A 24371-nucleotide genomic window follows, 5' to 3' on the forward strand; every position below is an offset into this window, starting at 1 on the left:
TTTCAGATGAACTGTAGCTCAGCTTTTATTTTGAAGTGATTTTCAAATCAGCTTGTTGACAGATACAGCGTGTTCAAATCTTAATTCCCCAGACTGTACAAGGCTAGAAAAACGTACAACAGCACACAAACATACAAAATATCTTTTAACAAATTCGGTCATGTTTCTTTTACATTTTAACATCTTGTTTGTTAAATACTTATAACCCTGGTAATGTACCCAACCATAGCAAAAAATTATCTCAAGTCAAATGTATACAATCTTATTCACAGAAGGAACATTTGATCAAAGTGCATTGAGAGAAAGGGAGTCCTGATCGGCTGTCATGTCAGAGGATATTATGGGATTAAATGTATAGAATGTACAAAACGCTGTAACCATGGCAACTCACACATTTTTGATAATACATAATCATTAACAGTGAAAAGAAAACTAACACCTCGTCCCACAAGATAACGTCTGTCAGGAAGCAATGGTTCATTAAGAAAATGAAAACAAAAACCGGATAATAAATTAATGTACATCTTCGCACGACATTGTCCAAACAAACATAAATATTAATACAGGTTTGGTTGTCAGAGCGAGGGTTGACTGGCTGATCAGGGGGGTCTGGGTCATCTCGCTCCAACCAGACCAGGCCGTTTCATTAGGACGCCTCATTTGTTTTCAACCTTGTTTGGTCCGAATGTGATGCGACACAAATAATGTTGGAAAGAAATCTGAACCAACTAAAGCCACCTAGACCCAACCAGCCCTCCCCTCTCCTCTCCTCTCCTCTCCAGGGGTTATCCTGTTTATACCGTCAGACTCCACACCCACACCCTTAACAGCAGAGCCCCAGACAGCAGAAGGAAGATGTGGCCCCTCCTAGTGGACAGGGAGGGTGTTTAGGAGACCAGCTGGACCACTAGACAAAGTGAGCACACACCGTTCTGCTCACGGCTCATTGGCCAGACTGTTCTTCTGCTCCCCTCTCATTGGCCGTCATCACTGGCACAAATAGCGCAAGATTCCCCCCCCCACCCCCAACCCGACACTGCGAAAACATACTGGACACCATTTCATTATAATATTCACATAATAAATACCCCCACCCCCCCCCACCCCCTCCTGCGACCATCTGGAGCAATGACGTAATGCACTTCAGAGGGCCTGCGGTCCCACGATAAGGTCTGGCTGCTGTTGCCGCGGACCGCATGGAAACGCCAGGGGCGCCATGCAACACCCGGAGCACAGGGGATGGGGCTGGATGGGGTAGGGGTGGGTGGTTGCCATGGAAACGATCAGGACAAGTCATCCTCTGTGCTCACTATAGATATCTGGAGTACAGCAAAAGAACAATTTTCATTAGTCACCCGATATCTGACATTAGCAAAGGTTGTTGTGGAACGGCGCGTCACATTTCTCTATAGGTCACTGAACTAAAAAATACACTCTAGTTAGCACCAGAATACAAATGAACACCAATCAGCATCCAAATACACAGCAGTTTGGTTTCCAACTAGCCTACAGTAAGCATCCAAATACAATACACAGAGCAGTTGAGAGTGAGCGAGACTGACACGTACACTTAGTATGTGAAGACAAAAAAAGGCAAGCCTATGGAGAGGTACTCACTGCTGGGTAGGTGTGTCCCACGTTGTGTCCTACGTTGTGTCCTACGTTAGCTCCGTGTCGGCTGATGTCGATGCTCAGGTCCTCCTCGGTGGTCTTCAGGTACACCGGGTTGTCAAAGTTCATGCTCTTCTGGTTCTTCAGCTGCCAGTTCCTCCACATCAGGTAAGCTCCGGCAACCGCCATCGACAACAACACTGCAGGGGACGAACGCACACAAGGCGGCCGTAAGGACGACAGCACTTATTCACCCGACTTGCCCACCAGAAAACTCCCTTGGTTTCCCTGTGGGGGGATACCCTTCTGCTCAACAGGCTTCAGGATGGACATGGCAGTGAGGAAACCAGGTCACTGTGTGAACCAGGTTAGTCACTTTGCTAACCAGGTTAGTCACGTGTCTGGTGTGCATGTAAACGGGACGATGATCCATCGTTTCTTTCCATTGACTATGTTTGGGAGTCATTTGGCTCAAGAGGTAGAACCTGAAGGTTGCTAGTTCAATCCCCGCTCATCCTAGCTGAGGGAGCAAGGCACCTCCCCCTAACTGCTCCCAACGAGCTGGCTGTCGCCTTGCATGGTTGACTCTGCCGTCGGTGTGTGAATGTGTGCATGAATGGGTCAATGTGAGAGAATATTGTACAGTGTATTGTACAACGGCCACTGGTAGAAAAGCTCTGTTTAAATGCAAGCCATTTACAATTTACCATCTATTTAGGTAATTCAATGTTAGAATATGTATTATTGACAGCAAGTGAATGAAGAAGTACAAAGGGTTAAATATATCATACAACTATTTACTCACAAACGGGTAGGATGGCCCATGCAGCAGTTGACCCTCTGGTTGCAGAATCAACCTCGTGGATGGATGTGCTCACGTTGGCTTCTGGAAGACAGACCCAGAAGACCCAGGGTTATGAGGAACCGGTCCATGACGCCAACATAATGTAGAGCGCATGAACCCACAAGGTTAATTAAATGAGGTTCAAACTGCCAGATCAAAAGGGACTCCAGCAGTCAGCATAAGCAGGTTGAAAACACACCTCACAGGATACAAGATCACAGGCACGAGAGAGAGCGAGAGAAGGAGCTGACTAGGTGAGAGATGCCATTGCTTTAGTCCTGAAATCTAAATAGAAACACGGTATCCTTCTTCTCCACATAATGATTTCTTCATTGCAAAGACCCCAAATGATGTTCATTGCCAAGGTTACAGTCTGCTGTTGCTAAGGTCTACAGTCAGTTGGCAAAATGAACGATCCTTTGACAGAACATGAATCCAGCTCACCAGAAAGCCTTGGCAAAATATTGGGAATTCAAGACTGAAAATGTCACACAAGTGAGGATTACCTAAACGGGGCAGGGTGTAGGATTAAGGTTACATCAGATTTAAGGATTAATTTAAGGTGCAGTTTGTAGGACTAAGGTTACATCAGTGAGGAATACCTTAAGGTGCAGTGTGTAGGATTAAGGTTACACCAGTGAGGATTACCTTAAGGTGCATTGTGTGGTATTAAGTGGCATTCAGCAGTACGTAACAACCAACTGAATCCCCGCCAGTCACCACTCCCTTTCTAATGATTTAGGAGAAGCTATGCTTGCCTGTACTAGTCTGTAGGTTCTTCCAAATTATGTCCTAGTCTACAAGTGGTGTGGTTCATTGATAGATTTATCATTTTGATGGGGTCATTTAGTCCGTAAAACTAAATGGTCTTAGCTTTCAGGCAAGATGGTGATTATGATATAAAACACTCTCAGCCTTATGGAAGAGGACCTACCATCTAGACTCATTCTAAGGTGAAGAAGGTTGTGGTTTCCATTGGGTTATACACCAATTCAAACATTTAGGAATATCATATTCCATTTCTGCCAACTCTGTTCCTCTAGATGTCCCCAAATTCAACATACTACACCTTGAATCACAACCCAGCAAACTCCAAGTTGACTAACATCAAATGAATGTTAGTTAAGCACATATCTTCCAAGACAACGGCACAGACAAGCATTAAAACACAGACCAAAGCAATAGTGAGGTAGATACCCAAACTAGACCCAGTTCATTGCATTCCCCTAATGCGATAGGATAAAGTTAGTGATTAATGTCATTAGGCATTTTCTCCAGCGTACACAAAGCCAACAAAGACGCAGACCGCGGCCAAAGCAGACGAGCGCGTGCATCTCCTTCACACTTTAATAAGCCGGCGAGTACAGTTAGTCACGGTGCCGGTCGGTCGCGTCGGACCACCGGCGAGGGAGCCGTTACCTGGGGCGGGGCTGGTCCCACCTCGACCAGCATCCTCAGAGGCCGGGGCGGGGGCGGACTCTGTCAGACAGGGCACGCTCAGAGTTGGACAACAGCATTTAGCTACAGTGACTTCCCCGAGTTGGCCCACTTCCGACTGCTCACACCCAGCAGGTCTGGGAAATGAGATCAGCCGTCCCAGAGGACCGAGTAAGGGCTCAACATGTACAATTAGAACGGGAACCATTTGATGAAGCCATTCATTCCCCGGGAAAAGAGAAAGAAGGCGCCAACACAACAGCACATGAAGGCGCTTCTAAAAGTCTGCTTTCTTGGAAGGAAAAGAGACCAAAGCTCATGAGAATAAGCAGAAGCGCTTCATGTTTTCAGCCTCGCCTGACAGATCTTTAATCTAAACCCCGGCTTGGGGCTAGGAACTGTTATTCTACCGCTTTCCATCACAACCGCGACCCAGTTAAGAAACAAGGCTCAAGATATAAAAACATTGGAAGAATAAAAATAGAATAAAAGCACAAGAGACTGCGTCTCCCAGCTGAAGCCCCCCCTAACATCTGACAGGACGCCCATCTGCAGCTCAAAAGGTTAAACATGTAAATACGAGCTAGCTCCTAGTCTCTGCTCTGCTCCTATTGGACGGTGAGCGAGTCACGTGGAGCGCTACCAACAGTTAAAGAGTGGATGGATACATTCAGACTCCTGCAGTGCCTAACCACAATGCATTAGGAACAGTCTTCAAACGTACACCAAACAGGATTCAATGTGCCACACATGACCTTCTCTTGAGGACGAGGAGCAGACGAGTCCTGCATACGGAATGGAGATTTTGCCTCATTTGTGGCGCGATCAGACCCACGTTAGAAACACATTGTATGACCGGAGAAAAGACAAGGTCTCACTTCAAATTGAGAATTTTTTTTCGACGTCCGTCCCACCATGACCGTCTGTCAGAGCTCCCCTCCTGTACAACCTGTTCTTCTAAAGTGAACCATCTGTAGATTACATTGGATGGATCATATTCCCGCTAAAGCGATCACACACACACGATCAGTGTGTTTGCCAACAGCATGGGGGGGTTGCTAGCCACACCACTGCCCCTAATAACTCACGATAACATTCCTCCTTCAGCTCCACACACCTCACTTCCCCATCAGCCTTCTGCATTCAAGCTGATCCCCTGGCGACCACCAAGGTTGCCAAGGGAGACCACCGCCCAGTCTTTCTACTTCAGGTGAGATCAGTATGCGTCCTCAAGGAGAGGAGAGCTGTCAGGTGATCCGAGTGAGAGTGTGTGTGAGTGCGTGCGTTTCACACACCTGGTCGGCAGCGCAGTCCGTCCTCCGCCAGCTCCTGGCCCTGGGGACACACGCAGGTGTACCTGGGGGAGTGCTTATTCACCTGGGGGGCGGGGAGACACAGGTAGGCACAGCCCCCATTCTCCCCCTTCTCTGTACACCAGTTGGGACCTGGGGAGGAGAACATGAGGAGTCAGGACGGGGTGGAGTCAGAGGAGGAGGAGTCAGGACGGGGTGGAGTCAGAGGAGGAGGAGTCGGGACGGGGTGGAGTCAGAGGAGGAGGAGTCGGGACGGGGTGGAGTCAGAGGAGGAGGAGTCGGGACGGGGTGGAGTCAGAGGAGGAGGAGTCGGGACGGGGTGGAGTCAGAGGAGGAGGAGTCGGGACGGGGTGGAGTCAGAGGAGGAGGAGTCGGGACGGGGTGGAGTCAGAGGAGGAGGAGTCGGGACGGGGGAGGAGGAGGAGTCGGGACGGGGGAGGAGGAGGAGTCGGGACGGGGGAGGAGGACGAGTCGGGACGGGGGAGGAGGACGAGTCGGGACGGGGTGGAGTCAGAGGAGGAGGAGTCGGGACGGGGTGGAGTCAGAGGAGGAGGAGTCGGGACGGGGTGGAGTCAGAGGAGGAGGAGTCGGGACGGGGTGGAGTCAGAGGAGGAGGAGTCGGGACGGGGTGGAGTCAGAGGAGGAGGAGTCGGGACGGGGTGGAGTCAGAGGAGGAGGAGTCGGGACGGGGTGGAGTCAGAGGAGGAGGAGTCGGGACGGGGTGGAGTCAGAGGAGGAGGAGTCGGGACGGGGTGGAGGACGAGGAGGAGGAGTCGGGACGGGGTGGAGTCAGAGGAGGACGAGTCGGGACGGGGGAGGAGGACGAGTCAGGACGGGGTGGAGTCAGAGGAGGACGAGTCGGGACGGGGTGGAGTCAGAGGAGGAGGAGTCGGGACGGGGTGGAGTCAGAGGAGGAGGAGTCGGGACGGGGTGGAGTCGGAGGAGGAGGAGGAGTCGGGACGGGGTGGAGTCGGAGGAGGAGGAGTCGGGACGGGGTGGAGTCGGAGGAGGAGGAGGAGTCGGGACGGGGTGGAGTCGGAGGAGGAGTCAGGACGGGGTGGAGTCGGAGTCGGGACGGGGTGGAGTCGGAGGAGGAGGAGGAGTCGGGACGGGGAGGAGGAGGAGTCGGGACGGGGAGGAGGAGGAGTCGGGACGGGGAGGAGGAGGAGTCGGGACGGGGAGGAGGAGGAGTCGGGACGGCGGTGGAGGAGTCGGGACGGGGAGGAGGAGGAGTCGGGACGGCGGTGGAGGAGTCGGGACGGCGGTGGAGGAGTCGGGACGGCGGTGGAGGAGTCGGGACGGCGGTGGAGGAGTCGGGACGGCGGTGGAGGAGTCGGGACGGCGGTGGAGGAGTCGGGACGGCGGTGGAGGAGTCGGGACGGCGGTGGAGGAGTCGGGACGGCGGTGGAGGAGTCGGGACGGCGGTGGAGGAGTCGGGACGGGGGAGGAGGAGGAGTCGGGACGGCGGTGGAGGAGTCGGGACGGCGGTGGAGGAGTCGGGACGGCGGTGGAGGAGTCGGGACGGCGGTGGAGGAGTCGGGACGGGGGAGGAGGAGTCGGGACGGGGGAGGAGGAGTCGGGACGGCGGTGGAGGAGTCGGGACGGCGGTGGAGGAGTCGGGGCGGTGGAGGAGGAGTCGGGACGGGGGAGGAGGAGTCGTGCAGGAGTCCAGACGATTAAGTACTCCCACTCCAGCGCTTGCGTCCTTACCGGAGAGCTGAATGAGCTCGTGGTAGACGATGATGTCCTGGGGGTCATACAGGTTGCTGGCCAGCGTCACCACGTCAGAGCCCGTGAACTTGTTGGCTCCGTAGATGGCCTCGTTCTCCCCGTCCGTCCAGAACACGCGGTCCTGCAGGGTCCAGTTACGTCAGGGTTAGACTCAAAACGCACCCGAAGGAATCCTACACTCCTCTCACTCTGGACGCTTTGCATCGCCATACGATTAGCAATGCAATTAAGTCAGCGGAAATCAATACATTAATCCTTATCTACTGAACTATAACAGGATCATTATAAAACATTAACGGCTAATGCATTAAAGACATGAATATAAACGCATCACAGCCCACAGCCTTTATCTATGGATGAGCGTACCTCGAACACGGTGAGGGCAAAGGGGTGAGCCAGGAACTCGGAGGACTGCAGGACCTTCCGCCGGTTGTCCCCGTTCAGGTCCACGCTACACAGCATGTGCAGCTTGGAGTCCACCCAGTACAGCCGGCCCTTGATCAGGTCTGGAGGAGGGGGAGGTCATAACGAGGAGCGAGAGAGAGGGAGGGAGAGAACAGCAGGATGGAAGAGGGGACGACGAACCAGCCGTGGTAGCAGAAGAGGGGGAGGAGGAGGACAGGGTTAAGGAGACAGAAGGAGTAGAGGTATTAGAGACGTAAAAACTAATAATAATAAAATCGAGCAGAGGGGAGGACTAGTCTATGGCTAACCGATGTGGGAGATGGAGAGAGCGAGAGGACTGGACTCTGCTCCAGACCTCCTCAAACGATATCCACTTGCAGAAGACCAAGGCGAAGTGCCATGTGCATTGCATTTGAATAGCCAAATTACACGAGGCCACCATAAGAGATCCAAATGATCGACCACCTGACATGTGAGGTAGTGTGGTAACCAGGGCAACGGTTGCAGTCCTCATCCATTATGGACAGGCCACTGGGCGAGAGACCAGATGAGCTGAGTCATCTTGCTGGAGAACATGGATAATCACCCAGCGAGTGTGAGTGAGTGATGGGGGTGGGGGGGGGGGGGGGTCTCTCCTACCTAGGGTGATGCCGTTGGGCCACTGGATGTCCGTCTCCACCAGGGTCCGTCGGCCGGCTCCATTCATCCCCGACTTCTCTATCTTCGCTGGTTCCCCCCAGTCAGACCAGTACAGGAACCTGGAGGACAAACCATTAACACAGATTAGCCCAGAGCACTACGCACCACCACGGCATGGCCAAGATAAAGGCGTGTCCAGAGTCGCTGTGACAATGTGTTGGTGCTTAATCCCCTCCATCCAAACCAACCATTAACTGTACTCAACATGCCAGTTCATTTACCGTTAACATGAATTCTAAATACATTTAACATGGACCATTAGTGCAGATTCTTCAACATCGGGGATGAGTGCACATTCAGGTTTTACACCCAAAGAGACTAAATTAAAGTAGAGATGGTGGCAGTTGGGAGAAAGTGCTTGTGTGCCCGCTGCTCTGTCCACCAGCACCAACTCCAACTGACCCTTTATGTCAGTTGATGTCTGTACAGAAGTCTCAGCAGCTTTGAGTTGTGAACGACCGTTTGTTGTCTGGATGTCACGCGATGGCTTATTATCACCTTTTGTGAACCTGTGAAGCTGATTATGTCCTAACTGAGGAGTCATTTTAAGGCTAAACAGACTATGGTAACTGCCCTGTAACTTAAGTACAGTTCCCTACCCAGACAGCGGGTCCACAGCGATGGAGGCGGGCTCCTTCAGACCACTGCTGAACAGAACCTTCTGCCTGGTGCCGTTGAAGGTCGCCACGGCGATGGTCTTGGTGCCCAGGTCGGACCAGTAGATGTTTTTGTAGATCCAGTCAACCGCGATGCCCACGGGCGTCTGCACGTTGTCGATGACCATGGTGTGGATGCCCTGCTCCGCCTTCTTGCCCAGAACCGTGCTGAGAGGAGGGAGGCGGAGAGCGGTAAGGAGAGACACGGGCTCCTTCCAAGGTGCTGAATGAGATCCCAGAGTCCGGTCTGCTAAAGACTAACCGCTACCATATAGCAGAATGGGGACTGGGACACAATTCCTTTACAACAATGTGTACGTTTTTCCTACCATTACTGCTGCAGTACCATTCCGTCAAGCCATTTATTTATGGGATGCTTCTGGAAAACGACAATTACACCAGCTATGGTGTAGCATCATTTAGCATCTGCTAAATGGCTGCACAGTCATTTGTCTGACCTGTAGATGGCCTTCAGGCCCAGGTCTATGTGTGTGTGGGGGGGGGGGGGGGGGGGTCTGACCTGTAGATGGCCTTCTGGCCCAGGTCTATATGTGGGGGGGGGGGGGGGGGTCTGACCTGTAGATGGCCTTCTGGCCCAGGTCTATATGTGGGGGGGGGGGGTCTGACCTGTAGATGGCCTTCTGGCCCAGGTCCGCCCAGAAGATGGTCTGCTGGTTGAAGTCTGCGTCCAGCGCCACCGTGTTCCTCTGCTGCTCCACCACCTGGGTGTACTCCCGGCGCTCCAGGCCCAGCCGCCGGATGTCCCGGCGGTTGGTGAACATCAGGCAGGGCTCCTTGCCTGAGGAGGATCCGACGGAGGTCGCATCAACTTCATGCACTGTCGGCGCCACAACAGTCCCTTTGTTTGGGGCTTACTGTCGACATTACCAAACCCCCCCCCCCCCCCCACGCAGCCCAGCGAGGATAGGTCACGACACACAGCTGGTCGGAGTGGACAGAACCCCGTTGTTCGAGCCGCTCCCATTAACAGCTAGGGGCTTACCCAAAGGGAATCTGATTCAATACAGCGACAAACGGTCTAAAGCAAGGAGAATCATGAATGCCAAATGTATGGACTAGACAGGCATGAAATGAATACCTTTAAAAGGTTTTTAAATATTAATATTGAGCCTTACATCCACTCCCGAGTCCTCCCCAGCTCAGACAGCAGCAGGGCCAGCTGGGAGCTGTTCTATACTTCAATTGATTGATTGTTTAAGTCGTCTACTCCCTTACTGCCCATCGCCAAGGTCATCTGACCTCTTCAAAGAGTCTGATTGGGTAAATGGTTCTGATGCCAGAAACTAAAAACAGTCCTCCTTTCTTCTTATTCAAACCTGGATATCATTACCATGACGATAGAAACCATCCACACGGACACATCCACAAAGCAAACGCTTTGCTTTTACCGTTTCACTACGACTCATCGTCCTTCATCTTGTGGTAAGCTAGTTAGGTTTAATCTGGTCTCTATGGTAAACAGTCATCTCATTGGTCCACCCACCCACCGCCCGCCCGCCGCCCGCCCCCCTGGGGACGGCGCAACAGGGGAGACTCACCCACAGCCTTGCAGACCCCCGTGGTGGGGTCCATCTGGTAGCCGTTGTGACACTCACACTTGTAGCCTCCCTTCAGGTTGATGCAGATCTGACTGCAGATGCCAGGGTTCACACACTCGTTGATGTCTGGAGACAACAAACACAAAAAAACAACAACAACAACAACAACCGTCGGGACATGTTCAGACGACCGGAACGGAGGAAGCAAACCCCCGACATCTTTACAAGAAAGACAGTGAAGGGAAAATGACAGGCCATCATGCACAGTGTTAAAGCTCTCTGCGCCCCGTGTTTGGAGCAATATTATCTTCTCCTATAAGCTCAAGGATGAGATACTTCAGGCCAGGGCCTTGGTGAAGTTCCTGCACATCCCAACAGATAACTGCTGTGGCAACGGGTTACTTTGACAAATCTACTCACCACAAACGATAAACCGGTTCAACTGTACCAACTGATATTTATTTGCTGACATAAAAGACTTTCCTTCCCCTCTGGCACCTCAGGCTTCAGTGCTCCTGAGCGAGTGCATGGCGGACTCTCCCGAGCTGCCCAATAAACCGGATCTTGCTCAACCGCCCTGATACAATATTAACTCTGCTTTTAGGTCACTTATTGAGCGAGGGCCGTTTCCAAACACCACATGTGACACAAGAGAGCCAGCGAGGCATTGGGCGGCGGGCAGGGCACGGGGGGGGGGGGGGGGGGGGTACCTCCGCAGGTCTTGTGGTCGATGAGCTGCAGGCCGGGGGTGCAGTCGCACTGGAAGCCGATCACCATGTCCTTACACATGTGGGAGCAGCCGCCGTTGTTCAGCAGACACTCGTTCACACCTGGAAGGACAGGAACGTTCGCCTCTTCAAATCCAGTGGACAACGCAAACTCATTCACATCTGGAACAACAGCTGCTTGTCCATTCATACTAGAGCTGCAAAATGATGACTCAAATGATAATTGCTCAATATTCTGATTGCGATTAAACGATTACAATCATATTCTTTGGTCCTAACGTTGGTAAAAAAAATACTACGAATGGAGTAAATGAGATTTATGTAATGGTATAGCCTTCTTTTTGAAGGTACAGGAAAGATTTCAGTATTAGTCTATATTCGATTATAAATTAAAAGCAACCTTTCACGCTGGGCCAAAATCAAGGTTTAAATGAATATGCAAATAATTGCGCAGCCCTAATTCATTCAAGAACATCTGCAAGGATATTCATAGAAGTCTTCAGATCACAGTTAACCAACTGTCCATCTGACACCGACTCACATCTGGAACAAGAACAAGATCTGCTAGGATATTCATACACATCTGTTGAGACCCTGGTTAACATCGTCGACATTCCAAAACAGACCCACCCTGTTATGTAGTCATGAACCACCCTCGATCATTTCTGTTTACAGGGTTTCCCCAGGTTTGATCAACCCAAATTTAAGACTTTTTTTAGACTTTTTTAAGACCACTTCAATGAAAATTAAGACCTACATCGCACCCATTAAGCAGTCGTAAAACGCGGTCGTGCATATGTTATTCATGTTTTTTTGGAACATATGAAACATTCATGTCAATACATTAATGAATGTGCCAAAGGATAAGTGTGCACTCACCAATCAAAGAGCCAAACTGAGGGCCTAACTCAAAGTCTAGAGGCCTGATGTCTCTAGAGACTATGTACCCAGAAATGATAATAAAAGATTAAAAAAACAATACACAAAGTGATGGTGTGAAAGTGTAGCTGTATTTTTGGTTTAAATATCAAACTTTCAACACACAATATAAAATATAAACAAACAAACTCTTTTCAAATTGCTGTAGTTTCTCAGCATTCAAATTTCCTCAACCATTTCAATGAATCCACCACTTGCCTCGTTGACCTCTTTTACTAACTCCTTCGTAATGTATGGAGCCAGCCCGAACCCTAACCCGTCCACAGACATGGTGACTAATGTATGATAGTAAGCATTATTGGCCCTTAACACTAATATTCGGAAACAACACTGCCTCAAAAGGATATTGGCCTAAGCAACACCAGTAGAGGCTATACTTTTCCCTGAACTTTTAAATGTTGCAAACGTGCAAAAACATAATTATATATTTATGTGGCATTCAGTCCAATGCTTAAAATATATCTGTGGCATTCAGTAGGCCAATGCTGTGGTAAAGTGTGTGACCAAGTGTTTCTTTCTGTTCAATAGATAGAACTTTATCAATCCACTGTAGGAGAAATTTGTTAATGTTTGTCCCTATAAAACAATAATGGCAACAAAAAAAATATACAAAACATGACAGTAACTCTAAAGTCAAACCGTCCAATCTGAAGGCTCTACTTAACCACTCCCCCTACTCACTTCCAGCAATGCAAAGCGAACAGAACTGAGGTGGGGAGGGCTTAGCTTAAGTAGTTTGTGACCGACCCAGAGGAACGCAACGCAAATTTAATGTGAACATGTATGAGGCTTTAATAAAATCACGGACGATTTTGAAATTCCGCCCGGACATATTTATTTTTATAAGTGTCTCAAAAAAAGGGCATGTCTGGGCAAAAGAGGACGTCTGGTCACCCTTCGTAAGGGGAACCCATTTGATTCCTACCTGTTCCACTGTTAAATAGTGGCGCAAGTTGGTGGGCGCTATCCTGGTAATTTCTCTGCGTGAGAAATACGAAGTGTGGCGTGTGAGCGTGTGCATGGGTCGAATTGCGTGTCTCACGCCGAATGCGTGAGACTTGAGAGCCCTGATTCCCCATGATGTGGCGTCTCCTCTCGACTGATTATGTTTGTTGAGATTGCCGGCGCGAAAACCCAAAGTATTGTTCGCGCATACTCCGAGTCGTTCTCTAAATGAGACGTGCTCTGACGTTACGCAAAACCCCGATACGCAAAACGCCCCCTATTTTCCCCTTGTGTTAGTCCGGTTGACTACGAAACATATCCTAGTAGGAAATTTAAGACCATCTTTAAAAAATTAAGACTTGGGTAACGCAATTTAAGACTTTTTAAGGCCTTAATTTAGGAACATGAAATTTAAGACATTTTTTAGACTTTTAAGACCCCACGGCTACCCTGGTTTAATTATGAGGCAGTTCTTGAAATAAAATAGAGAAAAATGAATGTGGCTTATTCAGAAAGGCAGCATAACATCCTCAGCTCAATGCTTTGAGAGTAACCGATCAAGGCCGTACCAATTTTGGAACACGCATCAGTATGGCTACCGTGCGTCACTTTTACGTTATTTTACATTTGTAGACATTATCTTAGTGGAAGGGGGCCTTGCAGAGAAACAGGAAGGCATTTGGTAAAAGAGAGGGAATGACATGTAGCAAAGGACCACAGGTTGGAACCGAACCCGGGGCGCATTACCTACATGCAGTGCTGAGGTGCCCCATTACGATGTATATCTAATGAGCACGGTACTGCCCCACTACGGTGTATATCTAATGAACACGGTACTGCCCCACTACGGTGTATATCTAATGAACACGGTACTGCCTCACTACGATGTATATCTAATGAACACGGTACTGCCCCACTACGGTGTATATCTAATGAACACGGTACTGCCCCACTACGATGTATATCTAATGAACACGGTACTGCCTCACTACGATGTATATCTAATGAACACGGTACTGCCTCACTACGATGTATATCTAATGAACACGGTACTGCCTCACTACGATGTATATCTAATGAACACGGTACTGCCTCACTACGGTGTATATCTAATGAGCACGGTACTGCCCCACTACGATGTATATCTAATGAACACGGTACTGCCTCACTACGATGTATATCTAATGAACACGGTACTGCCCCACTACGATGTATATCTAATGAACACGGTACTGCCCCACTACGATGTATATCTAATGAACACAGTACTGCCTCACTACGGTGTATATCTAATGAACACGGTACTGCCTCACTACGGTGTATATCTAATGAACACGGTACTGCCCCACTACGATGTATATCTAATGAACACGGTACTGCCTCACTACGATGTATATCTAATGAACACGGTACTGCCTCACTACGATGTATATCTAATGAACACGGTACTGCCCCACTACGATGTATATCTAATGAACACGGTACTGCCCCACTACGGTGTACATCTAATGAACACGGTACTGCCCCACTACGATGTATATCTAATGAACACGGTACTGCCCCACTACGATGTATATCTAATGAACACGGTACTGCCCCACTACGATGTATATCTAATGAACACGGTACTGCCCCACTACGATGTATATCTAATGAACACGGTACTGCCTCACTACGATGTATATCTAATGAACACGGTACTGCCTCACTACGATGTATATCTAATGAACACGGTACTGCCCCACTACGATGTATATCTAATGAACACGGTACTGCCTCACTACGATGTATATCTAATGAACACGGTACTGCCTCACTACGGTGTATATCTAATGAACACGGTACTGCCCCACTACGGTGTATATCTAATGAACACGGTACTGCCTCACTACGATGTATATCTAATGAACACGGTACTGCCCCACTACGATGTATATCTAATGAACACGGTACTGCCTCACTACGATGTATATCTAATGAACACGGTACTGCCCCACTACGGTGTATATCTAATGAACACGGTACTGCCTCACTACGATGTATATCTAATGAACACGGTACTGCCCCACTACGGTGTATATCTAATGAACACGGTACTGCCTCACTACGATGTATATCTAATGAACACGGTACTGCCCCACTACGGTGTATATCTAATGAACACGGTACTGCCTCACTACGATGTATATCTAATGAACACGGTACTGCCTCACTACGGTGTATATCTAATGAACACGGTACTGCCCCACTACGATGTATATCTAATGAACACGGTACTGCCTCACTACGGTGTATATCTAATGAACACGGTACTGCCCCACTACGATGTATATCTAATGAACACGGTACTGCCCCACTACGGTAATGAACACGGTACTGCCCCACTACGGTAATGAGCACGGTACTAGTACTCACTGCATTCGCTGATGGGCTCGTCGCTCCAGTCGGGACAGTCCCGGGCCTTGTTGCACACCTTGGTCATCTCGATGCACTCCCCACTGCGACAGCGGAACTTCTCTGGCCCGCTGCACTGGGTCACTGGACGGGGAGACACCCAGGGTTAGGGAGGATGGAGTTATGTAGGGTCCAGTCAATCATATTCACGCTGCATCATACTTAACACCAATATGTAATTTTGGTGGATTAATAAATTGTGATATTTGTTTATAGGTTAACAATGTGTGAAGAAAGAAACAAGTCAATAAAGCCATGATGTAGTGCAAACATGGAAAGAACCCAACATGCAATTATATATCCGGCCAGGATGTAGTCAATCATTATGGGCAGAAAGCGAAAAGTAGCTGCAACACTTAACCAGCGTTTACATGCTAATTGAGCCTTAAAATGCAATCTTGGGCATCAGATGTTTTTTGTCTTCCTGAAGGCAGTGGGGCAATGTACAACATTTAAAAAAACGAGTACACGCAAACAATTTGACAGAATTGTAACCATCCGTTTTATTCGATCAAAAACAGATGCATGCCAGCGGAACGCCCACTTAACCAGAGGGGAGAACACACCCACATCAGTTACCTTGAAGTGCAGTGACCACACAGATTAAACACTGCACACTCGCGCGTACCGTTTTTGCAGTTGTTCTCGTCTGAGCCGTCAGTGCACTCTCGCAGACCATTACACTGGCGGTTGCCAGGGATACAGCCGCCATCGTCACACTTGAAGTGGTCAGCCCCACAGGTCCGCACAGCTGGGACACACACACACACACACACGTAAGAACACACTACCTAGTAGTCCATATTAACCCACACTACCTAGTCCACAGAGGCCAACACAGATCAGACCCTACCTAGTGCCCAGTAGCCCCCACTCTTTACACATCACAGAGTAGGTGGGTTAAACAGGGGGGTACGTACGACAGTTGCTTTCGTCGCTACCGTCCTTGCAGTCGCTGTCCCCGTCGCATCGCCACTTCCTGTGGATGCACTCCCCTGAGCCGCACTGCATCTCACTGGAGGAGCACCTGGCAGGGGGGGTCGGGTGCCGGCCACAGCGGGTGTGGGACTCGTCCGATTGGTCCTGAAAGGGGGGGGGGGGGGGGGGGGGGGATAAATAAACCTAGATACATTTCCCCGAACAAATAATAATGCCAACCCGTCGGACACGATTAGGGATCCACAGCAAAAAGAACGATTTAAATAAGAACTAAACAATAGACAATTTATACTAGATAAATGGTGCCATTTACAGTCGTCTGGTGCACATTGTATGCATATCGACCAAATGCTTCACCCCAGTACAAATGTTATTCGATGCTCATGCATTTATTCAATTTTCATGAATAAAGTACCATCTCATTAGCTGTTTGGCTGCCTCAACACCTCAAGGACAGATCTTATGAAGCGCGAGGAAACAGCCTCCTCTAGCACAAGCCTCCTGTCCTGCCTTCCATGAGGGTACGCGCGTTGGACTGCACAAAACCTGGTCCAATGGAGACGTTTGGCGTTCATGGCAGTGAATGTTTGGCCATTCCCTAAAGGCTCCGCAGTAGCTCATCCACGATAGGTGCTAGTTCTGTCAAACATGCTCTCATTTGGCGTGGGCGCGCGCACAGAGAGACGGCCACATTGTCATTCACAGCCATGTCGTCATCGTCGGCCCGTTACCATGGTTACGTTATACTTGCCTCAGCCGGCTCGACATCAATAACTTAGAAATCCAGCCGCAGCTCATCATCACGCAACACCTTGTAAAATGTCAATTATAATAATTACCTTTTTAATAATGGACCTGCACTGGGAGCAGAGACGGGCCGATGAGGAGCCCTAATGCCCAACAGGTCGTTCACCAGCATCACGCCGTGTGTACAGCCATGAGTTCTAGAGGGGTATCCCTACCTTTCAGCCATGGAGCTACATCTAATGATTGTTTTTTCTCGTCCAAGTAGTCACGCGTTTCCACATTTCCACTTAATTTTTCCAATTCTCGTAGGACTACAGGCAATTTGTAGTTTTTAGAAGTAGCCATTTTCTGCTACCATGTTTACCCCTAATAATTATTCTTATGCAACTTGTTTAGTCCATTTATCACAAGCTCTCCACAGCATAACAACACAGCATCGCCACCACGGCGGGAAACGAACGCCACACAGTACGAAGTCATCACAGTGCGCATCTCAGTAACAAGTAACAGGCGGCTACCGTAAATAATAAAATAGAGGCCCCAACAAATGTAAGGCGACAGCCCGGACCCACCTGGCAGTCGACGTCCTCGTCACACACCCAGCTGGCGGGGATGCAGGAGGCGTTGCCGCACTGGAACTCGCTGGGCCCGCAGGAGGACGGCGCGCAGCCCACCTCGTCGCTGCCGTCGCCGCACTCGTCCTCGCCGTTGCACACAAAGTTGCGGGAGATGCAGCGGCCGCTCACGCACGTGAACTCGTTGGGCGCGCACGTGATGTTGCCTGGCGGGAGGGGAGGAGGTCACAGGGTTAGGCGCTGCTGGGGGCAGGAGGCCCGGCCCTCGCCAGTAATCTTCCCACTGGGAGACGTCATACAGGACTGGGAGCCACAACGCATTGCGTCTATTGCATTCATAGACTAGGGAAAAAAATGTATGATACAAGATCAAATTAACTGCATCTAGCTTTAACTAGCATTGCTCGTTAAAGTGTGGGATATTAATCGTGTCCATGAATGTGTGCGTCGGTGTGCTTACTGCAGTTGACTTCATCGTCTCCTTTATCACAGTCGCTCTCCCCGTCACACTTCCAGAAGACAGGAATACACTGGTTGGCCCCGCAGCTGAACTCGTTCACACGACACGTCCGCATGTCTGCAGAAACACAACGTTTCAACATTCATCAACACGTCTGCATGTCGGCAGGAAACACTTCCACATAAACCCTAAAGCGCCTCATGTCTGGGAGCAGGCTAAACATTTAGCAAACAAACATTTCAACAAGAGCTTGTGGTTGTTATTCAACAGATTTAGCATATCTTTGGAATTAAAGTAACGGACAGCTGTCTTAACGTTTGAGTTGCAGCATAATAATGCATTAAACTAAAGCAGAACCCTCAACAACCCGCTTCCCCAATCCAGCCGACTGACGCACACACACCCACGTGTGGAGTGTGATGCATGTGCCCCCGACACACGCACAAGATTCCAGGGGGGGCAGCCAAGTCAGGCCTATCAGCTGTTCAAACACAACAGAGGCACTGGGGGAAACCAGAGCCACGCTGCACGTACACACTGTGTACATCTGGAACACGCAGACCAGTCTGACACCTTCTGCTGGTGTGCTTCACATTGCTCCCGTCTTGGTTTCAGAAACCAAGCCTCCCAGTTCAACTTTAAAGTGGTTTGAGTTAACACCTTGTTGTAGCTCCAACACAGATGTTTAGCGGGGGGCGGGATGTGGCTCAGGAGGTAGAGCGGGTTGGCTGGTAACCGGAAGGTTGCTAGTTCGATCCCTGGTTCCTCCTAGCCGAGTGTCGAGGTGTCCCTGAGCAAGACAACTCACCCTGACCGCTCCCGACGGGCTGGCTGTCGCCTTGCATGGCTGAATCCGCCGTTGGTTTGTGAATGTGTGCATGAATGGGTGAATCTTAGGCAATATTATAAAAATAGCTTTAGAAATGCAGTCCATTTAACATTTGGCACGCACCACCTTTTTAAGCTATTGCAGGTTGTTGAGTGTGAGTGGACTCAGCCAGTCAACATTAAAGGCTGTGTTTCACGACATGGCAGATTATGAAAAGCCTATTCCCACTTACACCAGGTGGTAAAGTAGGCTCTCTAACAGCTGTCCAGAGTCAGAGTTCCATACACACAGTTCAAACTAAATAACCTCTTAAACATAACCCAGGTCAAACTACATATCCCTTTAAAAACATAACCCAGGTCCAAATCCCTCACCTTAAAACATAACCCAGGTCCAACTCCCACAACTTAAAACATAACCCAGGTCCAACTCCCTCACCTTAAATCATAACCCGGGTCCAACCCTATCCCTTAAAAACAGAACCTTTTGGTCCAACAGGCCACTTTTCAGTTGCCATAGAAACGCTCGACTCCGCACAGCAAAATCTCCGGTCGATAAATCCCTTCCCTTCTCCTGATTTTGAACACAAAGCTTTATGGATCTTCAGGACACATGGGTCGGAACTGAAGGATCAGGGCAGAATAGTTTGTTTTGTTGCCGACATCACAGCTCGGAGGAGCGAGGGGAAATTAGTACATTGCAAATGGAACGCTTTAATGAAGCGCTTTCTGACCAGTGGTAAAAGTGCTTTAAGATAAGGAAGAAAAAACACTCAGCCACCATCGCCCGTGTGCCATGCAAGAAAACAGATCAGATAGGAGTCTTGCTGAGGGGCAACACGACACTAGGAGGAGCCGGGAATCAAACCACAAACCTTCTGATTAGCAAACAGCCTGCTCCACTGCCAGGCCCTGCTGCTGTGGGGGTTTAGAGAGGTCTGTACTCACGGCAGATCTCTGAGCTCTCGTCAGAGCCATCCTCACAGTCTGGCTCTCCGTCACAGTGCCAGCGCTTGGGGACACACTGGCCATTAGTGCACACAAAGTCAGAATCCGCACAGGTCAGCTTCTCTGTAGGGGGAGAGGGACCGCTTTAGTTATAGGAGGGTGTGTGGGGGGGGGGGGGATGTTGCTCAGCTCAATAGTAGGAAGACAATAAATGCAGAATTAATTATTTTTTCCTCTGCAGAAATAGATAATATAGCATCACGATGGTATGCTGGCCCAGAAGTCCCTGGGGCAGCATGAACTGGTGAATAGAGGGTGGCCAAGAGAGCAGTTGAAGGGGGGGGTGTGCGTGTGTGTGTGTGTGTTAACTGGGTCACGAGGTAAAGGAAACCATTAGATCAAGGACACGCGCACATTCATGTACACGCGCTTGGATAATAATGTCTACCAAGCTCCGCCTATCTGGGCTGTGTACATAGTGTGCGCACAGGTACACCATGGTTGGGTAGATTGTGTAGAGTTCGATATATCCAGAAATTCATGACACTGTAGTTTTCATATCTCTAAAAAAGGGATGTTATAAAGAGGCAATGTAAAAATGTTAAATGTAATTGCCATTTGGATTTGGCAATACCAAATTGACCCAAAACAGAGGAGGTCAAAGCCAGGCCTCACCACAGGAGGTCTCGTCGCTGCCGTCCGTACAGTCTGGGTCGCCATCACACTTCCACACCGACGGGATGCAGCGGCCGTTCCCACACTGGAACTGGTTGGCCTCACACTCCGGAGTCGCCCCTAACCCCAGGTCAGAGGTCACGACAGAGGGAGAAAGAAACACCAAAAGGGACAGGGAGGGAGGAAGGAACCAGAGAAAATTTGTACCGAACTGCATTCTCGGAAGGTGCAAAAGGAGGCGCAAATATTCGCAATCGCATACACAGCGATACACAAGAAGTCAGTCAATTGGTATAAGCAGACTTTTACGAAAATGATAATATATGTTATTATAGCCGGACTTCCTACATAATAATTTCACTACGCCTTTCCCTGTACAATTGTGTATGTGACAAATTAATAAAACTAAACTAAACTATTAAGACGCTAAAAACACATTTATAGTCCATGTTTTAGGCGGACCTTGGCATAGTCCTTAGGTATACCCTGTGGGAAGTCAGGTCAATCAGAGGGAAAGCTCAGAGGTTCCCAGTTTTGTTCCATGTTCAAGAAGTAGGTCTGGCTGTACAATCTGATCATAATGATTAAGAAGAGTTGAAACTATGGATTAAGACTCCATGGTTTATATATATTATCCACCTAAAATCACAGACCATTTGATCTTTTTATTTAGCGTCATTCGTTTCTCTTGTTGCATCATTTCCCTTGTGAAGGACATTTGTGTATAGAAATCAAGTTTTGATCGAGCACGCTGTTACTACCCAACACAATATTAACTATGCAATAATGTCCCACACGAAATGAACCTAATCCAGGATATTATTGCAATACATCTTATCGACAGCCAGACAAAGGGCTAACCTACAAATCATTCAGGCAATAGCTCAGTCAGCTGACAGCCAGCCTCCGAGATCACAACAGCTGCTAATCTTAAGCCATGGAGGAGAAGCCTTTGTTTGACATTGTCCGGTTCCACAGGTCGTTTTAACCCAAGCTACTGTGGTAGGCCCATCAGCGTCGGTACAGCCAACGTCCCAGAGAACGCAACTCAGACCACACGGAGGGATAAGGAGTTTGCTGGCGGCTTCGAATCGTTAGTTTTAAATGCAGGACCTTTAAGATGATCATTTATCAGAAGTGGATCACTAAATATCCACCGCTTATACCTCAGCGATCTCCCGATATTCATATCAGGCGCCCAAGTGGGCCTTAACCACAGGTATAGTCTGTGGTACATGTATAAAACAAAGCTTTACATTTAGTGTCACATTGTATGGTCTATAGTACACGTTTAAGATTAAGCTTAACATTTAGCATCCAATTAGTCAATGGTATGCATTAAAAAGACACTTTACATGTAGCATCACATTGTATACAGTATAGTACGTGTTTAAATGATGCTATACATTTAGTATCCACATTGTATACAGTCTATAGTATGCATTTAAAACACAGCTTTACATTTAGTATCCACAATACAGTCTCTGGCACGTATTTAAAACGGTGGGCAACAGACGTACTGTAGGTCACGGTACAGTAATTCACAGAAACCAAGCCTGCATCTCTCCCCCTCTCTCCTCTTTCTCCCCCCTTCCCTTGGAGAGATGGGGCCGTCCAATGATTGCACACCCACCATTTGGATCAAAAGAACAGGATCTTAAGCAGCCAATCAGAGCCAAGATAAGCCTACGATGTATCCATTTTAATCAGGCTCGCGGTGTCGCCAGCCAATTTGCGTGACGACGTAATATATTCGGAATCAACATCCGATATTGCAAGCCGAAACACGCGCGTTGGTGTTCACACATGGCAACGCTCACACCAAACCTTTAGGGAGAGTTTCCTTTACCGGGAGTTCGTAGTCTGATCAGACACCACTACGTCCGTGGACGTGTTGCATGTAAACAGTGCGCGGGACACGCGCCAAGACAGCCTCCGTGCGGGACTCGCGCCACCGCAGCCTCCGTGCGGTCCTCATTAAAACACCTGCCGACAGTGGATGGCCCCACTGCGGTCCGCTGCAGTGTGGCAGGAGGATCCCCCACTTCTCCCAACCCCATTCTGCTCCCACTCCAACAATAAACACATAAATATTTAAATATATACTCTAATGGGGCCACAGAACCCCACGTATTGGCGACAATGCGCAGGAGCAGTCGAGACAAACACACTCGCGATATTATCTTATGGATGTAAAGGCTATATTGTTTCAAAGGATTGGGAATACGCTCCTACCATGTGATAAGGAGAGGAGGGAGCAGAACAACCCATCGACGGCCCGTCCCATTCCGAGAATGAAATGTTTTTATCATACTGACGTGACACCTGATTCTGCTGCTCCGTTTACACTTGGGGCATTAACACACACACACACACACACACACACACACACACACACACACACACACACACACACACACACACACACACACACACACACACACACACACACACACACACACACACACACACACACACACACACACACACACACACACACACACACACACACACACACACACACACACACACACACACACACACACTCACCCTGTACAGGAGCGCCGTGTAGGAGGCACAGCAGCGTCGGCAGTGCCAAGGAGAGCCACACCAGGGACGGGGACATGTCTGCTAGGGGAGCCGAGTGGAGGAGTTGTTAGCCGGCTGCTGGGTGACTGAAGCTGGCCTGGTGGTTCGGAACCCGGTTCACACCACGGACTGTAGAAAACCGCTGCACACGCACACCAAATCCAAATCACACGCGACACCGAGTGGACTGCGGCTCTGTGGGAACGAACGGCAACAAGCCCCGACCACGCGCCTTCTTTATGCTCTCGGTCGGTTCACGCGCCGTCGTCTTTCCGGCTCGCGGTGCCTCCTCCCGAGGTGGCGGACAAGCTGCAGTCCATGGCCTGATTACAGCAAGCAGCCCGCACGCTGACACTCACACATGCACGTATCCAACATGACACACACACACACACACACACACACACACACACACACACACACACACACACACACACACACACACACACACACACACACACACACACACACAAACGAGACTGGATGCAGCCGTCTCACCCTTAGCTTCTACATATAAACACATACACACAGACCGGACCCCCGCTGATACACACACACAAACACACACACACACACACACACACACACACAATCAAAGACTCCCTGAAACACACACACATACACTGATCCAACCTGACACACATACACCGATCGCACCCCTGATACACACAACGAGGCTCTCCGGGTATAGCTCCTGGCGGATCTCTCCTCCTCCTCCTCCTCCTCCTCATCCCCCCCCCCCCCTCTACTTGTGGCAGATTAACCCTTCCTTCTCTTACAGTCCGACACCTGAACACCACGCACTGTTATTAATATTTAATCAGCATACTAATTAGTCCTCATCCATTATTCTTCTCCAACGATAATTGTATTATACTAAACACATCTTGTGATTATTATAATAATAATAATAATAATAATAATAATAATAATAATAATAATAATAATTTAATTCAATTGTCATTTCCAGTTCGGTATGCATCCGGTTCTGTGCATGAGATGGGTTACCAAGCTTATTTACACTTTGAGATTTCTCACACAAATTAGCCAAGCGTATCAAGGCCATGTCCTGCTGTGTGCCCACCTGCCTGCTCCCAGCTCCAGCATCCCTCCCACCGCTCATCTGTCTGCTGAAGGAGGCCAGTTGGTATTTCAACACACAGGGTAAGTGGGGGCCGTTGTTGAAGTTACCTCTGGTGACCTGAAGGGTTCGCCAAAGTGCCATATCATTTTCAGTTTATTTGATTCATTCCCTGTTTTAATTCTACTACCACATCTACCTTTAATTC

The 24371-nt window shown here is 49.2% G+C and overlaps 1 protein-coding gene across 2 annotated transcripts; it reads right to left on the reverse strand.

Annotated features, from left to right (window-relative positions):
- vldlr (very low density lipoprotein receptor) lies at positions 1-23804 on the reverse strand. 2 transcript variants are annotated; one of them, XM_060038950.1, is made up of 20 exons: positions 23044-23804; positions 20494-20613; positions 19819-19941; positions 18043-18159; positions 17580-17788; positions 16242-16404; positions 15950-16072; positions 15283-15405; positions 10966-11085; positions 10256-10381; positions 9324-9495; positions 8640-8864; positions 7981-8099; positions 7303-7442; positions 6916-7057; positions 5188-5337; positions 3875-3934; positions 2417-2497; positions 1618-1811; positions 1-1319 (listed from the first exon to the last, which is right to left on the reverse strand). In XM_060038950.1, the coding sequence occupies exons 1-20, from the start codon at positions 23117-23119 to the stop codon at positions 1284-1286; spliced, it is 2619 nt and encodes an 872-aa protein (XP_059894933.1). In that variant the 5' UTR covers positions 23120-23804; the 3' UTR covers positions 1-1283. The 2 variants fall into 2 exon arrangements, with proteins under 2 accessions (XP_059894933.1, XP_059894934.1); XM_060038951.1 differs by lacking the exon at positions 3875-3934 and having other exon boundaries at positions 23044-23803.
- Positions 23805-24371: the final 567 nt, after the last annotated feature.

The sequence above is a fragment of the Gadus macrocephalus genome, chromosome 19, assembly GCF_031168955.1.
Source record: "Gadus macrocephalus chromosome 19, ASM3116895v1".
NCBI classification, from domain to species: domain Eukaryota; kingdom Metazoa; phylum Chordata; class Actinopteri; order Gadiformes; family Gadidae; genus Gadus; species Gadus macrocephalus.

Bases quoted from the DNA above. Each gene is read 5' to 3' on its own strand.
- vldlr (XM_060038950.1), bottom strand. From the start codon at position 23,119: ATGTCCCCGTCCCTGGTGTGGCTCTCCTTGGCACTGCCGACGCTGCTG. The intron at 20,614-23,043 runs GTGAGTGTGTGT...ACCTGGGGTTAG, and splicing joins ACACGGCGCTCCTGTACAGG to GGGCGACTCCGGAGTGTGAG. The intron at 7,058-7,302 runs GTACGCTCATCC...TGGACCCTGCAG, and splicing joins TTGCCCTCACCGTGTTCGAG to GACCGCGTGTTCTGGACGGA.